General features: G+C 38.2%; 1 protein-coding gene across 1 annotated transcript; it reads left to right on the plus strand.

Annotated features, from left to right (window-relative positions):
- Positions 1-2,729: 2,729 nt before the first annotated feature.
- On the plus strand, positions 2,730-18,657 carry MEPE (matrix extracellular phosphoglycoprotein). The gene is made up of 6 exons (XM_027597359.2): positions 2,730-2,839; positions 3,927-3,993; positions 5,733-5,798; positions 10,106-10,159; positions 11,104-11,196; positions 17,185-18,657. The coding sequence occupies exons 3-6, from the start codon at positions 5,745-5,747 to the stop codon at positions 18,655-18,657; spliced, it is 1,674 nt and encodes a 557-aa protein (XP_027453160.2). The 5' UTR covers positions 2,730-2,839; positions 3,927-3,993; positions 5,733-5,744.
- The last annotated feature ends 1,355 nt before the right edge of the window (positions 18,658-20,012 follow it).

The raw sequence follows: 20,012 nt of genomic DNA on the forward strand, positions 1-20,012 counted from the left end.
TTTCCAGTTAAACAGGGATGGCGTGAGGATAATCTTTTTTTTTTTTTTTTTTTTTTTTTTTTTTTAGAGAACACTGTTCTTTATCTTTGGTTATTCATTCCTAACAAATATTATGGCAAAACTGTTTATGACACAAAACATTTAGAAAACATTGAGTTTTCGTAGTTCAAGCTTAACTGAGGGGGCAAGTCAAGAGGGTAGAATTAACACCTCTACCTCAGAGAACTTTAGCAAATGATGGCTCTTGGTTGTCCCCACCCCCCACCCCCGCCGCAGTTTCTTCTCTGCAACCTTAAAACCAGAATACGCTTTTTTTTTTCTTTTGTCAATTGTAGGTTCTAAATTTAAGGCCCAAGTTGATTTTTTTTTTTTTTTGAAGCTTTGAATTCATTTTAACTTTGGGAGCATATATATTTAGCTACTGCCAGTTTACTCCTTGCTATAGGACTAGGAGCTAAGCAATTTTTTTCTCTTAAAATTCAATGAATTTTCTCTTATTAAACATAGATACATCTGGATAGAAGTAAACACTTTCCCATCAGTGAAGTAAACACTTTCCCATAAAGGAGAGATACCTTACAGGTTCTAGGCAGTTTCACCCCGAAGATCTCCGCGACAAGCGGATCCACCACAAGCATTTCCCTCGCATCACTAACTGACCGTAAAGCAACTTTGCCGTAAAAGATACAATCACGAAAAATAAAAGGGGCGTTCGTTAAAGGGGGCATAATGAAACCTGAAAAATGAATAACAAAATTAGAAAAACACTGCTGCGAAATACAAAGTATTGAGTACATTCAAAATGTATAGTGCAGATTTGGGGTAAAACTGCACAAATAACTGATTTTATTTTGTAGATTATATCTAAGCCCTTGTCTTCCTAGTCATGCATAGTATTCTATTTTTTTCTTTGCTTGATGATTCATCTCCTCATTGGCATTACACTTTTTCTTTTTTCACTAAAATTTCTTCCTTCATTAAGAGAAGTTTAAGGGGGAGCTGGGTGGCTCAGTCAGTAAGCATCCTAGTCTTTTTTTGAGTTTGAGTTTGGAGTGGTGTATTATGAAGTACTGCTGTAACAAAACTGATAGATACATGTTTGTAATACTAAACATAGAACACTCAATAAGCACCCAATCAACTATAAAAAAATTGATTTAAGTAAATCATAAGTGTAATCACAATACTGATAATTGTGTTCCCTTAAAGATTTTATTTTTTTAATTTTTTATTTTTCTAAATGAGAAAATGGCATTCACAAAAAATTTTTTTCAGAAAATACTCAGATTTTTTTAACATCAGAAACTAGTGATTTAAAAACCAGCACTTCAATGCAACATATCATATGAAGCATCTGAGTCTTGATTTTGGCGCAGGTCATGTTCTCAGGGTGTGAGATGGAGCACTCCCCACCACCACCAGCTCCATGCTCAGGAAGGAGTCTGGCTGAGATTCTCTCTCTCTCCCTCTCCCTCCACCCTCCCCTCTGTGTTCGCCCATGTGCATGCGCTCCTGCTCTCTCTCTCTTTCAAATAAATAAATAAATCTTAAAATAAAAAAAGACAAAGTATCAGTTTCCAAATACTAGGACGCATATTTGTAACTGAGCTTTGTGTCCCCTTGTGAAAGCCTTCTACACTGTTGTTTGTTCTTGGCATATTGTCACATGTTCAGTGGTGGTCTGTTAAGTTCTATGGGAAATGTAGGTTCAAAACTCTGCACTATTGTATAGACCATTATGAGGGTAAGGTTTATATAATATAAAAATGGGAGTACTGTGTCAATGGAGAAATCAAACTGTTAAGCCAAACTGTCAACCAGTTATTTTTTTTATCTTTTATGACAAAATTGTCTTACAGCCAATTCCTTATGGGGTGAAAATGTTTTTAAGGAAAATGCTCACAGCAAAGTAATCATTCAATGAAAGTTTAACTTATTACTATGCTCCTCATTTTCAGATGAAGAAATGGAGGCTCAAAGAGATTCCATTTAGTTGCTTAGGCAACTGACCACAACAAACAAGTAGTAGAGTCAGTATTTGAACTCAGGTCTGTTTGACTCCAAAGCTACTAGATTTAAATGTTCCTTCCCATTGTCAATGACAACACTCAAACATTCTAAAATCCAGGGTTGAACGGTGAATCAACAGTACTTCCAGCCCAACAGCTCAAACTCTAATCCTGGCAAGTGTTTTAAAAACCAGCTCCAGATACTCAAAAAGGATCTGCAGAATTTGGACAAAGCAAAAATAGGGATTCAGCCTAAACAAAAAAGATGCCATTCTCTCAGCTAAAGCTGCCCAAGGGCTGTTTTGTTTGTTTTATTTTGGTTTTTGTCTGTTTTGGAAGTTAGGAGAATTGGGAATTTACATTTAAATCTCATTGTATGTCATTTATAGTTTGTTAAAATTGTGTTTAACCAAAGATAATTCTTACCATTTAACCATTGGGTTAAATAGTTCTTACATTATTGTACATTGATGCTTCACATATAGTTCTAATGTAAATTATCCCTCCAGGCAGTGTAATATCTTAACCTGAACTATTGCAATCATTATTTTGGCACACAGACTGGGCAAAAGAGGAGAGAGCAGGCGATTGCCCCAGGAAAGCTTATTCTAATATGGATGTTCTCTTGTTTCACTGAGGAAGTCAATGTCCTAAATTGACCGTTCTGTAACATTCATTTCCAAACCCAAACTCTCAATGTTTCTCCCAAAACCACTTCTTCTGCAGTTTCCCCCATATCCATAAAAGGCAACTTCATTCTTCCGGTTGCTCAGAGCAAAAAACTTTGGAGTCACCCTTGATTCTTGATTTTCTCTCACACTCCACATCCGGTATGTCAGCAAATCCTATTGGCTTTACTTTTAAAATATATCCGGAACCTGACCAGTTCCCCCAATCCCTTCTGCCATCACTCTGATTCCTAATCATCATTTGCCTGGATTACCTCGAGAGCTTCCTAGCCCATGTCTGCCTTTTCCTATCTCAGTTACTCTGCAGTTACTGCTCTGCCTAAAACCTCCAAGGGTTCCTTCTCACTCAGGGTAAAGTCAAGAGCCTTGCAATGATCTATAGGCCCTATGTCATCTGCCATCTACTACCTTTTTGACCTCATTTCCTGCTATTTACTTCATTCGGTCTTTCCAGTCAAAATGCCTTCTTCTCTGTTTCTGGAACACGTCAGCAGGTTCTTGTCCCTGGGGCTCTCCTCTCCCTCTTCCTTCTACCTAGAATGCTCTTCCCCTAGATGCCATGTATTTACAGGGCTCAAAAGTCACTTTCTCGGTGAGGTTTTCCCAGGACTCCCTATCTAGTATTACATTTCAGTATCCCCACGTCCCCACCCCCAGTTCTTGTCATGCCCTCTCCTTGTAATAGTTTTCTTCTTAGGCTTAGTCTGTGTCACTATCTACACAATATATTTCACTTATTTATTTTGTTTATTATCAGTCTCCCCACCAGATTATACACTCCATGAGTACTGGGATTTTTTTTTTCTGTCTTTTTGCTTACCGCTATTTCCCCAGTGTCTCTCACATAATAGGTACCCAATACATTTTTGTTAAATGTTGCTGAATTTAATACAGAGAAAACTGAAATTATAAACTTTCTACACAAAAGGATAGCTAAAATGTTTTCCACTTACAAACTTGTTAGTTATTCAGAGAGTCCTAATTAATAGTTCTGAAATCAATTTTAATTATCTGGCAACATCATACACCAAACCGAGATATTTATATTTTCTGTTTATCCTACTTTCTGGAACATTTGATAGCAGCTTTTCACCACAAAAACATTTTTAGATTAAAATTACTTTGCCCCCTATGGTTATCTGTGGGCACTGGTAACAAATTGTTTGCTAGTGCTAAGTGAGTCTATGCTGATTGGCCATTGGGAACTCTAACAAACTTTAAATTTCAGCAAAATTTGCCCGGAGACTGCTAATCCTGTGGAAGAAGCCAGGTATTCTGAAGGTAAAAGATATCAGGTAATTTGGCTCTCTTGATATTCTTGATAGCAAATAGCTTTATAATGTAGTTTACATTTTCAAGATATATGCCATCCAGTTAGGGAGATCGCTTTTGAAAATAAATGTATATTGAAAGTATTCTCTACTCAGCACAACTGTGTAATATTTAGTGCTTTACTTTATAAAATATAAAATATGTTACCAAGTTCTGGAAATTATCAACTAAAATTGAAAGCTTGGTAGCAACTTCCTCTTTGATTTAGGTGTTAGCATTATCAAGATCCACCATAATCCAAAGGCTCTAATTTTACTCTACATCTTCACTTACAAACCAGAATAAGGATAATGTGATCATATTCATAGTTTTAAACCTTATCTGTGCAGATATTTCTACTGATCAACATTAAGGCATTTGATGACTTGTATTGTCCTGCTTTCTAAAATACTTGGATGGCTAAATTATAGTTAGTATTAAGATCCTGAAAATTATATTGTTTAGATGAGAATAGCCTAGAGTTTTAGAATATATTTAACAGTTACATTATTTCTTCAAATAAAAATTTTTACCTTGAAATGTTTAAAGATTGCAACAGTATTTAGACTATTATTCCCATCAAAAGTGTTTTCCCCAAATAATCTCAAAGAGTGGTATAAATATTTTATTCTCATTTTGGTTGCTATGTGTCTGTGTGGTAGTCAGAAAAATACTTAATATTCATCAAAACCAACAGCTTAGTAATTCACAGTTATATTGACATTTTTTTCAATAATGGCTACTTGACTTAAATGAGCTCACTAGATCCTCTTAGTATATTCACCGAAGTATAAACATGTGCCTTTATCCATAACTAAATGTTAATGTTTAAACTTAATTTTGTTGAGCTCAATATAAAATATTATTTGCCTTTAAATCAACTACATGTAGATTTTTTGTAATAAGATGAAAGAATAAAAACTTACTCAAAATAGTATAGAGTCTTCTTTAAGACTACTGGCTCTGTAGTTACATTGTTTAGATACGAATCCCAGTTCTGCCTCTCTCAATACCTGGGAATTCTAGGGCAAGTTATTTGACTTTCTGTCTAATTCCTATTCTAAAACAGGAGTGGTAATACCCTCTATCTCATAGGGTGTTGTGAGGCTCAATAATTGACTATGTAAAATTTTTAGAACAGTGGTTGGCTCATTTTAGTATTCAATAAATTTTAGATATTAATATAAGGATTACATAAATTGTTTCACTCTTCAGCCCACAGATGGCTACTAGCTCAGATAAATTGTGGATGAATTTAAGGACATATATTAGGGGGCCATCCTGGTAGCAGACAAGATTTTATTCCTCACAGTAAAGCCTGCTTTGCTGGCACCCATGTAAAGAGTCTGTTATGAGTTGTTACACTAACATCATATTATTATGAATTATACAAATAATCAAATGAAATGATCTCTAAAAACAAAAGGGAAAAGTTTCAGCTGACAATAGAGCAAGTAAATGTATCTATAAAAGTCATTTCTATCAACTGATTTCATTGTTTTAATAATATTGGACAATTTTCACTTTTACATTAGAATAATTAGACATATGAAGGCTCTTGGGGTAAAGTCTCTACACTTGGATATAAACGTTTTCTTTTTAAACAAGAAAATGGACTAGTGGAAGAAAGATGTTTATATATACTTTTGTGTTTTATTTATTCTTAGGACTACAGTTTGTAATTGGCAATGCTTTAGGGTAAAATATTATTATCTTTTTGCAGAGAGTCTCAAAGATGCAAATTGTCTGTTTGGGACTACTTCTTTTCAGCGTGACCTGGGCAGCACCAGTAAGCATTTACAAATTCAGTTATGCATCATATTATCTTTTGTCTCTTTATTTTTCTAAGCAATTTTTTTTAATTAGTAACCCTTACCTACCTCAGCTGCAATAAAGTACCAAACAAAAAGAAAGCATCCATCACTTGACACAAATGTCTATCATCAAGGAGTACCTCAAGAAACGTGTGCTGAATTATAAGATGTCAACATGTGGCCTTTTAGGAAATGCCAAAAAGAGTATTTTTGAGAAAACTAATAGCCAGCCACAGTGTTTCAAATCAGCTAATGTTAATGAGTTAATGCTCTGAGACCCAAATTATAACACATCTAAAGAACTTCTCAATATTTTACTAAAAACTGAAAAAAATTTGACTTGACTGTTTTAAGGCTGACCAAATAGATTTTGTAAATACAGTGGCAATGGAAAGAAACCAGACCTTTTCTGTAATTCTTGTAAATACCCACCCCCACACACACACTGAAATCCTGCTAATGATTTTCTCTTCATCAGCAAGGCTAAAGATGGGAAGAAGGACCCCTAAGCTTAACATAAATTGAGGTGCAATTTCTTCTTGTGTCTTTTCTTCCCTCTGATTCACCCAGATGAGTACTCAAGATGTGACTAAATTATCTTGTGAAAATGCTGAGTGTTACCAATATTTTCTGCAGTGCAGACACAGTGCTAATTAGATAATGTCTGAAAAGCATCCTAGCTTTTCAGAACAACAATTTCAGTTGGAGAGCATGAAACAAGTAGTCATTCCGTTGCCAAAAGCACTTAAATATAGGTCCTGAGCCAGTGAGTGACCAGCTGGGTAACCCAGTGATGAGCATGAACCATGCCATCCAGTGAGGACAGAAGAAGTTGGAGAAAGCATGGCCCCTCTTAGCGCATATCCTTCGACAGTCCTGTGGTGGGCCATACTGGTTAAAATAGACATCTGCCAGGCCCAAATCACACAACTCAGCTCAATCACAACCACAGAGGCATGTGCTTAGGCATGACAGGAGTTGATTGGTTCTGCTGACCCAGCTCAATCCCCCACCAGCTGAGAATGAAGCTATTTTGAGCAACACATTCCAAGGAACAGCTGGAGTGGCATCTTCTGACCATTTTCCAGTAAATGTTATGTCAATATCAATCCGGTGACCACAGGTCAAGAGAAGGTGCCGGCATTCCTCCTTAGAAGGAGACAATGCCTTCTCCATCATAGGGCCACACTCAAGCGTGGGCCACACTGCAAAGTGGGTGTTGGGGGAGAAGGGAGGGATGCATATTTCAAATGAAAAAGGCTCAGCAAGGGCATAGAGACAAAATTTGGAATTATGAGTGGCTAAATGTGATGTTTTCTCCCAGATAGATTCCATTTGAGCAATTACCTAAATTATTTATTAATTGATTATGGTATCAGAAATTAGAATATATTGAGTCACTTATATCCGTTTTGGAATTATAATCGAAATTCAAACTGTAGGAGAAAAAAAGTTTTCCTCAACCTTCTTTGGGTTCATGGCTCTGTCAGAAAATTAAACTGATTAGACAGATTAACAGGAGAAAAGCATGCCAATGTTACTAAATGTCTACGTGTGCATGGGAGCTGTCATAAGAGAATGAAGACCCAAAAAGGTGACCAAAGCAGGAAGCTTTTATACCTTTCAGACAAAGAAACAATAAATTTGTGAAAAATTGATAAGACAAAGGGATTTGGGCTGAAGTTAATCCAACTAGGTCTAGATAGTCCTTAAATTCCTTAATGAGGAAGATTAGGGTTAGTTTAACAAAATTTGTGGATTCCTCCCATGTCTTCTCCGAACTGATGAGAACTGGTCCCCAGTAACAGGAGACTTTGTTTCCTGCCTGTAGGCAGAAAAGGGGGAACTTTTTCTGCATTTATGACTAAATTGCCTTCAGTTCAAGATAATTTTTATGTCAAAGAAACGTATTTTGGAGGTGACATTCTGGTTTCCTTCAAAAACAAAATTTGAAAGTGGAAGAAAACAAAAGATGGATATGGGGCCATGCAACTCAATTAATATTCATCAACATGCAGTTAGACTACAAAGACTTTATTATAAGTTACTTTGTTATAAGTTCATGACTTATTATTGCAAACTTTTTTAAGGTGCTCTATACTGCCAAGTATGCTTTTAATTCATGGGTGTGTGTGTTCTATGAGAAGATGCTGAATACCCCAAACCACCGTTTTTTTCTCTTGCTTAGTATCTACCCATCTCATTTTTATGTTTTCTCTTTCCTACAGCCCCATACGCAGAATTATTTTCACTGTTTTGATAGTTTTGAGAAATGAGGCAGTGATCTAAATTTACATGCATAAGAGAATAAAAAAACAGTGTTAAAAAAAGTCAATAATGGATGGAATTATAAAATATGCCTTGAAGGTACTTAATGTAAACTTCAGAAACATTTCCTCTTATTATTAAATATGGTTTTCTGGCAGAGAGCAGACCAATTAAAAATTTATTATTTTAAACTTGGGACTTTGAGACAAAGGATTTGGTTAAAATATCTCCTTTACTTCTACAACTACTACCGGCTGTTTACGTGTAGGTAATTTTATTTCTTCTACTGCCTATCTCACAGGGGAATCAGATGAGATTAGGTATACAAAGGCAGTTTACAAACTGTAAAGTGCTATGTAAATATAAGGTGTTATTAACAAACTATTTTGTTTCTAGGATGTAATGGAATGTTAGGCCTTGGAGCCAAGCCAATAGGGCACTTTTACTAAAGTTTTGAGTTTATTTCTGAGACAAATTTATCAGTCAGGGTCCAGTCAGGAAAATAAAATAAAAATAAAACTCTCACGACAGGGAGTTCAGTAGAAGGATTTTATTTGGAGAATAGTTATAAAGTATAGGACAAACAGAAAGCAAATCATGGGTAGTGAGGCAACCCCAAAATTAAAATTACTACCACCCCTTGGGCTGAAGAAACAAGGAAGGAGGTGGTGTTCTCAGTGCCCTGAGTGGGAGGAGGGGCCCCAGCAGAGGCAGGACCACAAAAGAGATGTGTCCAATCCCAGAGATGCAGCCCCAAACAGAGAAAGCAGGAAAAGACATACCTTGGCCCCTCTCTCCTTCTACCTTCCAATCTCAGGCTAGGCCTCCCGGAGGCCAAACCCAGACTGAAGCCAGATGGCAAAGTTGCTCGGGAAATGTAGTTTGTAGAGGTCATTCCTGAGAGAACAGAAGTACAATATCTGAAAGTGTAATTGCCTGTATTTTATTGTAGAAAAATACAGAACGTTAAGGTTTATTCAGGAAGAATACTGTCTGGGTGGATAAGACTTTTTTATTTCATCTTTCCCTTGAGGGGTTCTGTCTCTTCTACGACTGATATACCACCATGATGCCTGTTTCCACTTTAGCACATGCATTTAAACACAAACCAGTCCCACCCATTGGTTCCTTTTCCCAAATCTGAGATAACCTAGGAGTTTCAAAAATTAATAAGAAAATTAAAATACTGGGAATAAAAGAATTGTTATGTCTGCTCTTCCACAGCAAGCTTGCTCCAAAATTCTCAGGTTTTCTTCTGCATGCTCTCCTGTGACACCAAAATTTTAGTCCAAAAGCCTGGAACACACTGCCTGGATCTATTCCTTCCTAGTTTCTGGCCTTTCTCTACCTCAATAGCTACCTCTCACTCCAGGTACTCTCAAGATCTTTGGACATGTCTATGTCAGATCACAAGAAAATATTTGTCCTGATCCGTAGGCCACTCCATTTTCCTTTCCCAGACAGAAATCTCTGCTCAGGTGACTGGCAACAACAAAGTCCCATCCTTGGATGTGGTCCTACCCCCTATGTACAGGGCTATGGTTTTACTTTTGCTGGACCACCAGCAGCAGCATCTCTTTGCTCGCATAGCAATCACTAAACTTATGCAATCCGTGCACACATATACTCCACATCACTGGACTCTGATTTTGGTTCACTGATACTACACAACTCCCAGTGTGCCAGTGAAAACTTATTTTTCAGTTGATAACAGCAACATCCACGCTTCCACGTCTGGAGTGACACCCCTCCCCAACCTGACCAATTCTCCTGTGCTTGAGTATGGTTCTAATGGGGATGGCATTGTCTCCCTCTGGTGGAAGAATTCTGGCACCCTTTTTTGTAAGACTAAAACAAATATTAATGTAATGTAGCCATCTTCTTTGGTTGGAATGATTTTTCACATTGCATAATACAACCCAGTAAGAGAAAAAATATATGAGACATTTATTGTTGGCAGAAATGGACGAAAGAATGAATGTTTGGTGAAGTTTTATTTCTTGTTTCCTTCCAGGCATTTCAGCCACAGACTGAGAAAACTAAGGAAGACTGTGTGGAAGAACAGAGGGTAAACAGAATTATTCCTCTCAAATAAATCTATTTCAACTCAGCAAAGAAAAAAAAAACTCATGAGAGGAAATTTTTAACTGTTAAAATATTCCTGTGCGCTTAGAATGGAATTGCAAAATTACACAACATAATTTTGGCACTTAATTCAGACACTTTTGATAGAAAAAAGAAACATTCTGAATGGGGATTTGTATCTCTTCACTGTGATTTCATTCTTCAGAGGGAGAAGTGAGTAAAAATCCTGGCGTATTATTAGCGAACTATTTTCCCACACAGGTACAGGAGAACAAAATAACAAATAAGGGAGCAAACAAAGGGAAGGGAGTTAACCAATCTTAATGTGGAATTCTGTTTACATGGAGTTAGTTTTCCATATGCGTGCAGAAAGCTAAACAAGTATCCTCAGCTTTTCATGTCACCAAATTGCAGCCTACCATGGTATCTCCTGGCAGTCTCAGAAAATTCTGTTCTAGAACCTAACAATCTTCTGTTCTTTATCTCAGCTGAAAATTACAAAGGCAAGAAGGGCAAATGTTAGAGTCTGAATGTTCACACTGTGAGTCTTTCCAACTTGACATCAGACATGAATATTGTAAAATCTGCATTTCTGCTAATCCTTACAGCCCCTCCCACCTGAAAATATTTCCACGTGCTCCATTTCCACTGAAATTGGTAATAAAATTAATACACCCTGGGAGAGAAGGCCATTGATAGCCATCCTTAGAGAAAACAGATTCACAGACATGTAGAAAAGAAAGGAGCAAGGTTTATCTTTAGGAGCTGGCTGACAGGCGCTCTCCTGTGGTTATAAGAAGCACCACCATTTGACAGAGGCAGAATTTGACTTCCCTTAAGTTAAAGAATATCTTCTACAATCAAAAAGAGAGCCAGACAACATAATAAGATATAAACACATCTTAATACAATGTTATGTTTTTGTAGATAACGTACAAAGGCCACCATGAGAAACATGGGTATTATATTTTTAAGTATGTTTACACCTCATCTGGGAGGAAAAATCAAACTGACCTAAAGGTAAGCTGAATTTCTGAGCGAAGATCCTTATCAAGAGCCAAACTCTGGACTAACCCTAAGGGAAACTGTAGAGGAGGAGACAACTTTACTTTTGATGACTCTGGGTTTCTGTCGGTGGTGGGTGCCTTTGTCCTTTTCCCAGCGCCCCTGGCTCCTTAAACATCTCTGCTATAGAACTCTGACAAAGATGGGCCACCCCACAGCCTGGCCCCAGTCCTGCCCTGCCTCAGGACCTGCCCCAGCAGGTGTGATACTGGTGGACCCCTGATGCCCGGGTCTTTTTCTTATTGCTTCTGAGTAACATTTGATCTTTTATAAGGAGGGTTTCTGAACATATTCTATCATAATGGTAAGGATTTGAAGACTAATAGGAGAAATCATTTTAGCCTAAAGAGTGACATGTTTTAGTGTCCCTTAAATTCGTTCCACTGATGACTCCATCTGGGTCAGAATGCTTGGAAGAGAAAGAATAAGGGCCTTGTCCCTGAAATAGGACAATAATTCTTTTCATTCAGCCCCTTTTTGCAGATTCATTGGCCAAAGAGCTGGAAACAGCTTAAAATGCCATCAGCAAAAGAACTATTTACTTTTTTTTTTTCCAAATCTGGCTTCATTTCCCATGAAAGTGGTAGTTCTCTTCAGAATGTTATTTTGTTCTGCTCATTATTCTTTAGATGGCATCTCTAAGACTAACTGCCTGTTAACTAATTTGTTACATTGAGAAAGTTAAAACTTATTTGTTGTAATAAATATATGTTGAGCTCTTCCTATTGTGCAAGATACTATGTGAGATAAAATGATTGAGAAAACTTAATTCTTTCTTTCCAGGAACTTAGAGTTAGAAAAAAAAATGACTTATAAAAGTCATTATAAAACTCAAGACAGAAATGTGCAAAGTGCTGTGGGAGTAGTACCCCCCAAAATAGGATTTTAGGGGCTTAGAGTAGAAAAAAATTAGTTTCTAGTCTGCTGTTTAGGGAAAGCTACATAATGGAAATAATTGAGCTGGGCCTTGAAGGATGAATACAATTTGAGCAAACAAGTGGATGAGAGAGGCCATTCCCCGCGAAAAGAATAATATGAATTAGGGCATGGAGATAGAAAGGCAGAGCATAGGAAATCAGCCCAGCCAACTGATACAAGGACCACCATGCAATCAGTGATGCAACCAGAAATCATTTAAAATAACAGATACAAAAATGACTGACCATCACATTCCACAGTTTAAAAGGTGTTTCATGTTTTCATCTATAAAAGAACTCTATTCAGTCTTTAATGAAATGCACACAATTCATTAGTATACAAGCTACTGTTTTTAAAGCAGTCGAAACACCAGAAAGAAAGCAAAATCTCCCACTGCAGAGTAGGGAAAGAAACAAAATTAAAAGGGATTATCCCGATCTACTGATTTGCTAACACAGCTGCTTAACTCAAAAGGCTATATTCACGATGAGCAAATGAATTTGATTTCAAAGGAAAATATAAATGTCCATGTAAAACTTTCCAAGACTCAATGACTTAAAATAAGTCAAATGTTTAAAATGCTTTTTATTCAGAAATAATTCACTGTAAAGTTTGTTTCTGTTATAGTTTTCCCCACAGGAAAATCTTACCTATTTTCAGAATATTCCTGCCAATATAAAAGATCAGGGAATATCATAACTCCCACAAATAAATAATTTCAAGTTATATCTTAAAGATGCTACAGATGTAACTTTTACATGCTATTAGCCAGTTTCCTAAGAGTAGAAGGCATTTCCATAAATTATTCTTAATCTTGAGGTTCCAGTATGAGCTGATTCACAATTTCCCCATTGCTTCCAATAGTAAGATACATGTATGAAAGCAAGCAGTCCTCCAAGTAAAATGGTATACTTATTTGCAGACGAAAGAAAGAGAGAAAAAGGAAGTCCAAGCAAAATACATTTCGGATAGCATAGTCAGAGGGGCCACAAGCTCACAGAACCCTCCCAGAGGGTGACACTCAGGTAGTACATGGATAGAAGGGTCCAGAACTAGTCCGTCCCTATCTGCCACCACAACGGTTAGGGAGGAACAAAGCCTGGGAAAATAGCTGTGCATCCAATAATCAAACGACTATCACTCCTATCACGCACAACAGGTAGGAAAGCAAACAGCCATTTGATAAAGTTCTGTATGAAATGATATTTACCATCATTTATATAGACATTGTTCTAGATACACAGACACTGTTCTAGATACTTTACACACTTTATAACATTTCATAAAACCATTTAATTCTCCCAACAATCCTGAAAGGTAGCTATCATTTTTCTTATTTTATGACAAAGAAAGTTGAGCCACAGAGAAGTAAGATAAGGTTTCTAAGATCACACAGCTCATCAACGGCAGAGTTGGGCAACTGACTCTAAATACCCGTGCTCTTTCCGTAGTACACCTACTTTCAACGAGCACTTGGCTGAGGGATCAAGAAAGACCATTTGGCACCTCCAGCCTGCTGTTCGGCTAAATGGGATTCCCCATTATCCTGGCTTCCCTGAATGTGGGCTTTCCATCTCCTTTACCTTCCCTACACACTTGCCCTGTGAGTGCAAGCTTCCAGCTGTCTACACTTTTTTCCTCCATCTGAGAGTGCTCCTGTATTTGCACATATTTAATTAATACATCCAAGAAAATGTCCACATGCTCAATAGAAGCCAACAGACTGAAGCGGTGGCCAAAAAAGACAGGAGAAAATTAAGCTGTATTAGTAAAAACAGGGCTGTGGCCAGGGCAAGAAAGCTACCAGATGCTGTGTGCTCAGGACTGCCCAGGCCACATCACAGTCTGGGGCCATCTGGGACCCCACAGGCTAAAGGAGATCTGTAGTCAGACGACAGCCCCGAACATAGTGACCTAATAAAAGAGAACTGCAAGTGTCAACTTGGAGAAGAGAAAGCATCCAGTGAGTTTAGGGGAAATCTTAACTTTTCCAAATATTAGGTTGCAAATGAAAGAGGAAATAACCTTAATAATTGTTGCCTCAGTTACTAGGTGCAGGTTTAAAAAAAAACTTAAAAAAATAGAACATAATGAAAATTAGATTATAAATGAAAAGATCTCACATAAAACATAACAAGCAATCAACCCGTAAAGTGTTCAAGGAGGGAACAGCTGACCATAGTTCATGAAACTGGGAAGGACTCGTCCTGGGTGACCCCGGGAGGCTGTGATACCTAACCCTGTCTGTAAGTAGGTATTGTTTTTCAAGCTCAGGTGCTACATCCTCACAGCATCAATCTGTCCAATATTAAAGTCGTTCTTTTTCCCTTGTCTTCATTTTTGCAGATCAATATTCCAGTCCATTTTAGTTATTAATCATCTCCTATTTGTACACCAATAGAAGGTTTTTTTTTCCTTTGTAATGTTTTTCTCTGGCATAATCCAAACCCAAGTGATTACATCTCAGTCTTGGACACTGCAACATCCTCCTGACTGTTCTTTCTTACCACTATTCTTCCCAAACTGTCGATTTTTATTTTGTTGATCCCTTGCTCATAAACCTTCACTAGCTCTTCATCCTTTGCAAAATAAAACCAAATTCTTTGCCCTCGAGTTTCAGGTCTACAGCTCTCCAGCCCTCTGTATGTCTGTGAGAACCCCAGTTAGATGTGAGGTCCCTGCCCCACCACCCCACACCCCCTTCTCTGCCCCCGCAGGACTACTGCCTCTATCATTCCATGAGTCATCAGGCATTGCTCAGTGCATGTGGCACACAGCCCAATTTCCTACATGTCCCCGTCCCTCAATTGATAGCTCTTATTTTCATTTCGTATTACTCACCAGTTCATATTACTGACCAGGCCTATGTCATGGTGTTGTCAATTTTATCTCACCCTACAATTTGGAAGTGGAGAGAAAGTATGTTATTTATTTTGTCTATAATTGCTCTGTTGCTCAAGCGCTCCTACCCGTGGGTTAATGGGAGGGAAGAGAGAGTGTGCAGAAATTAATTTAAATTCAGTCTGTTTAAACTTAAGTTTATCAACTCATTGTAACAGTTCTTTAAGTAAGTCCTTTAGTCTCTTTTGGGTAAAAACACTCAGATCCTCTCCCTCCTCTCTCTCTAAGATGGCATACAGGCATATGAGGCAATGGGGTATGGCTTATACCATCCACTACATACGATATACCACATGTACAAACATGGCTTCCACCACAGTGGAGGGGAAGATGTGGGATCCTCAGACATGCATGGGCAATGTTGCTTGACCACTTGCAGGCTATCCACCCTGCTTGTATCCTAAGATGAAACCTCTGGCTACCATAGCTTAGGATCAGCCCAGTACAGTCTTGGTTGGGGTCCAGTGGTGCTTCAGTCTCTCTTGGCTCTCATAGACAATTTAGACCCCTCTGTGTTTGAATATGACTCACATTTGTCCATAGTGTATATGTTCCATCTACGTGGCTCCTTTAAGAGCCACCTCACAACCCTCCACAGTGATACCCTCTGGAAAGTTCCTGACCAGACTCTCAGACACTTTCATATCTAGCCTGTGGCACAGAAATACTGTGAGTGGCATGGGCAAAGTTGCTGCCAGCCCCTTTTTCTTTTTGACCACATTGTTCTGCCAAGCTTATTGCAACTTGGCTGCACCTCAGGTTGGTAAAGTACAGCCTATGAAGCAGCCTCTTTACAGACTAACCCCCACCCCCCGCCAAAAGGACAAACTGAGATACATGTATAAACACTTTACTTTCCTTCTTCACTTTCTCTTTTGCATCCCATTATCACTCGAGGACTTTCTTTATCTAGATCTCCATTACTTAAACTTTATGACCTAGAACTGTAGTTCTCAAATATAGTCTACAGACCAGCAGCTATCAACATCAGCTGGGAAATGTTATTAAATGCAAACGCTAGAGCCCCATCCCAGATCTACTGGATCAGAAACTCTGGCCATTGGTTCGAACAATTTTTATTTTATCAAGCCTTCTGATAAATGGTTTTGATAAATGCTAAATTTGGGAACTATTGATCTAAACTATCAAATTTGGTTTATTACATGACAAACAGGGAAGAAAAGAAAATTAGTGAATCCTTTTTCTGACAATAGCTGGGTTTGCAACACTTGCTGCAAATCCTTTGTTTGAATGTCAGAAGCTGAGTATTACCTAGATTAATCTATTTGTCCATTTTCTGAAAACAGGGGACAAAAAGAAGAAATGAAAAGAAAAAATTTTCCTCTAGGCAGATGAATACCTCTGAAGACCAGGGCAAGAACACACACACACATACACACACAGAAAGGGAGAGAGAGAATAATTATTTTTTAAAATATGAACTCCATTTCACTTGCCATGACTTATGCGAGAAGAGGACAGCATTTTTTTTTTTTGCTAAAAATATTACTATTATCAATTTGCATTTAAACATCTTATTGTTTGGTGTGGTATTCACAAAAATTTTAATAGTGAACTTTCCACTTTTAGTCCAAATATTTGTCTTTGTCTCAACAACAAATAATGTTGTCGTTGAGATTTTAACCATGATTTCAATTTCGTTTATTTTAGCAATTATGTTTCTATGTTTAGGAAGGACCACTCTTGAATCATATGCTCCTTAAATTCAGGTCCTCCTTCAAAATTGAGCCCTAATCTACATTTCCAAATTGATTTCTCATTCACTTCGTTAGGATTTCTCTGTTCAAAACACAAAGTTTTATTCCTATTATCTTTCAAATGTTTCCTGTTTCCAGGCATTTGAATACGCCACTTTTTCTTAAAATATCCTCACTACTTTCCTATCACATATCTGGACCTTACCCATCCTTCAAACCTTCTTCATTCTTTATCCATGACACTTGCTTTGACCATTCCAAAATTATCTCTACCAACAAACCTCTATTGAGTTAATAGTCTTTCTCTTAAGCATCTGGTGGGTAATTGTTTTTAAATTGCTTGGGAATTATTGATTTTTTAAAATTTAACATAAAATAATACTTTATGTTGAAAATTACACTTTAGCAGGAAGAAAAAAACAAAGACAATATTGCTCTTCAAAATCCTGGTAAGAGAAGAAATCAAGAGCCAGCACCTAGAGAAAACATTGCCCAGGAAAGAGAGAAAAACCCATCCAGTCTTGGAGCCAATGAAAATAACCAAAGTAGCAAAACCCAAACTCTTTTTGAAAACAGACAGACAACAAATGAAGATGATTGTATTAATAACAAAGGAAATGCCCACAGTGACCTAAAGATGTCCATTTATCCTGAATCCACTGGGAATAATGGGGCTGAGGATGGAGACAATGCTATCAACAAACTACGTGACCAAGAAGAATATGGTACAGCTCTCATCAGAAATAATATGCAACATGTAATGGAGCCAAGGACTCTGACTGAACTCTTGGCAGAAGAAAACAAAGCGATGAAACCCAGGAACGTTCTAAGCAAAATTCCAGCAAGGGTGAACTATGTTAAAGTCCCCTCAAAAGATAGGAAGAGTTATCAAAGAGATCCCCAAGCCCAGAAGAGTCCAGTTAAAAGCAAAAGCACCTACCATACCCAACACAACATTGGCTATCCAAAACAGCTCCCCAAAGTCAAAAAAATCCCCAGTGATTTTGAAGGCAGTGGTTACCCAGATCTTCAAGAAAGGGGCGACAATGATATCTCTCCTTTCAGTGGAGATGGTCAACCTTTTAAGGACATTTCTGGTAAGGGAGAACCTATTGGTCCTGACCTAAAAGGTGCAGATGTTCAAACAGAGTTTTCCGGCCCAAGTGAAACTGATACTATTGGTCCTGATGCGAGAGGGCCAGGTTATAATGAGATCCCAGAAAAAGAAGAAGGTGGCAGAAGTACCGTTGGAACCAGGGATGAAAATAGAAAAGGGGCAAGCACTGCTGATGTGAGTCTAGTGGAGGGCAGCAACGATATCATAGGTAGCACCAACTTTAAGGATCTCCCTGGAAAAGAAGGAAACAGAGTAGATGTCAACAGCCAAAATGCTCACCAAGGGAAAGTAGAATTTCATTACCCTCATCCACCCTCAAAAGAGAAAAAGAAAGAAGGCAGTAGTGATGTTGCTGAAAGTGCTAATTATAATGAAATTCCAAAAAATGGCAAAGGTAGTAGCCGAAAAGATACGGAGTCTTCTAACCAGAATCAAGTAATCTCAACTGAAAAACAAAGATTTCCCAGTGAGGGCAAAAGTCGGGGCCGGCTCTCTCCTTCTCATGATCTTGATAATGAAATTAAAAATGAAATAGGTTCCCATAATGGCCTCAATAATGAGGAGACTATAATAACACAGAGCAGAAAAAATCATTATGTACCCCACAGACACAATTCTACACGGAATAAGGGTGTGCCACAAAGGAAAGGCTCCTGGGGTTACAGAAAACCCCACTCCAGGAGAAGGTTTAGCCCCCCTAGGAAGTATGACAGCAGTGAATCATCTGACAGTGGCAGTTCCAGTGAGAGCAATGGTGATTAGCCCACTAGAAATTCCCAGCGGGATAAAGCTTCAGATATCTAGTCATTTGTAACCTAACAGAAAAGGAGAGCACCTGAGAGCAGACCAGATGAGAAAGGGCAGATCAGAGAATGGAGTAAGCCAAGAAATCCGGCCTCCTGGGGAGATTTGTTGCTCTCGTAATGGTCACAGTATGAGGTTCTATTCAAAGTCATCATGCTTTTTTTCAAGAAGAAAAATTAATTAAGGTTATGTGGAATAGGTAACATTTGAATAGATGTCATTTAAAACTAGTTTGTGAGCGTCACAAAAGCCTGCGTTTGTTGTTTGCTTTATAGATATGAAAAGCAACAATATCGCTCATATGATAATCTGTAATTAAATAATCTCTTAGAAAGTCGGTTGTCCGTGGTGCTTTATTTCAGAGGCAACAAGATGAGTTCTGCCTCTGGCCCAGGCGGTGTGAGGAAGTTAATCTGTTGAATAGAGCTTAACCGCATTCCCTCATCCCGCTGTGCTTCAGCCGACGTTTCCTCCTTCTTCTGACCTCCCTGTTTTCTAATGGAGATATCCTGCTTCCTATCTTTCTACGCTCCCTTCCTGTGTTGCACATTTATAACTTCCTATAAGGCAAGTTTTAATTCCTGAAATCAAATTTCCATGTTATTACTTTTATTAGTTCTGCCTCCTTCTAGACAAAGAAGGGAATGGGGTGAAGGGAGGAACGGCGATCATTTGAGAAGGAGAAGCACAAATGCAAAGACAAAACCAAACTTACTTTGGCAGAGAGTATTCGTTGGCTGATCCCAAATCACTTCCAGTTCCTTTCTTTTCCCCAATCTTTCATACAGATGCTTTTCCAGCTAATGGCCTTAGGACACTGTTCTGGAAATTAGACCCAAGCTGCCTGGTAAGGGAGGGGAGTGAAATTCTGGAAGGCTTTTGCTCTTCTTGATAAGAAAAGCTTTTAGAGCTAGTACCATGCTTCCTCCTTTCTTACCCTAGTCTCCTTTGCTCGACATTAACATGATGCTCCAGGGTGCAGCAGTCATTTTGTAACCATGAAGAAAAGGTGAGCGGTAACAGAAAATATACATATTGGTCTCTGCCCCTGGTTCCTGGCATAGAACTCTGAAAACGCTTATAATTTCCTAAGTGATAAGAGCACTAGGAACATCTTTTGTTCTAATATTTGGTCTTTGACCCTAGTTCCTGACACAGAGCTCCTAACTGCCTTGGAATTTGCTGGGTCTTTTGTTCTAATGAGGTGACTCTTGGTGGGCTCCTAGATGGGGGCTGATCATGAGATAGGCCAGATTAAAAGCTTGAAATTTTCAGCCCTATCTCCCCATTCTCCAGAGAGGGAGGAGGGGCTG

This window comes from Zalophus californianus, chromosome 2, assembly GCF_009762305.2.
Source record: "Zalophus californianus isolate mZalCal1 chromosome 2, mZalCal1.pri.v2, whole genome shotgun sequence".
NCBI lineage: Eukaryota > Metazoa > Chordata > Mammalia > Carnivora > Otariidae > Zalophus > Zalophus californianus.

Excerpts from the sequence above, each read along its gene's own strand:
- MEPE (XM_027597359.2), top strand. The coding sequence starts at position 5,745 with ATGCAAATTGTCTGTTTGGGACTACTTCTTTTCAGCGTGACCTGGGCA. Across the intron at positions 10,160-11,103 it reads ACTGTGTGGAAGAACAGAGG|ATAACGTACAAAGGCCACCA; the intron begins GTAAACAGAATT and ends ATGTTTTTGTAG. Across the intron at positions 11,197-17,184 it reads AAAATCAAACTGACCTAAAG|CAGGAAGAAAAAAACAAAGA; the intron begins GTAAGCTGAATT and ends ATTACACTTTAG.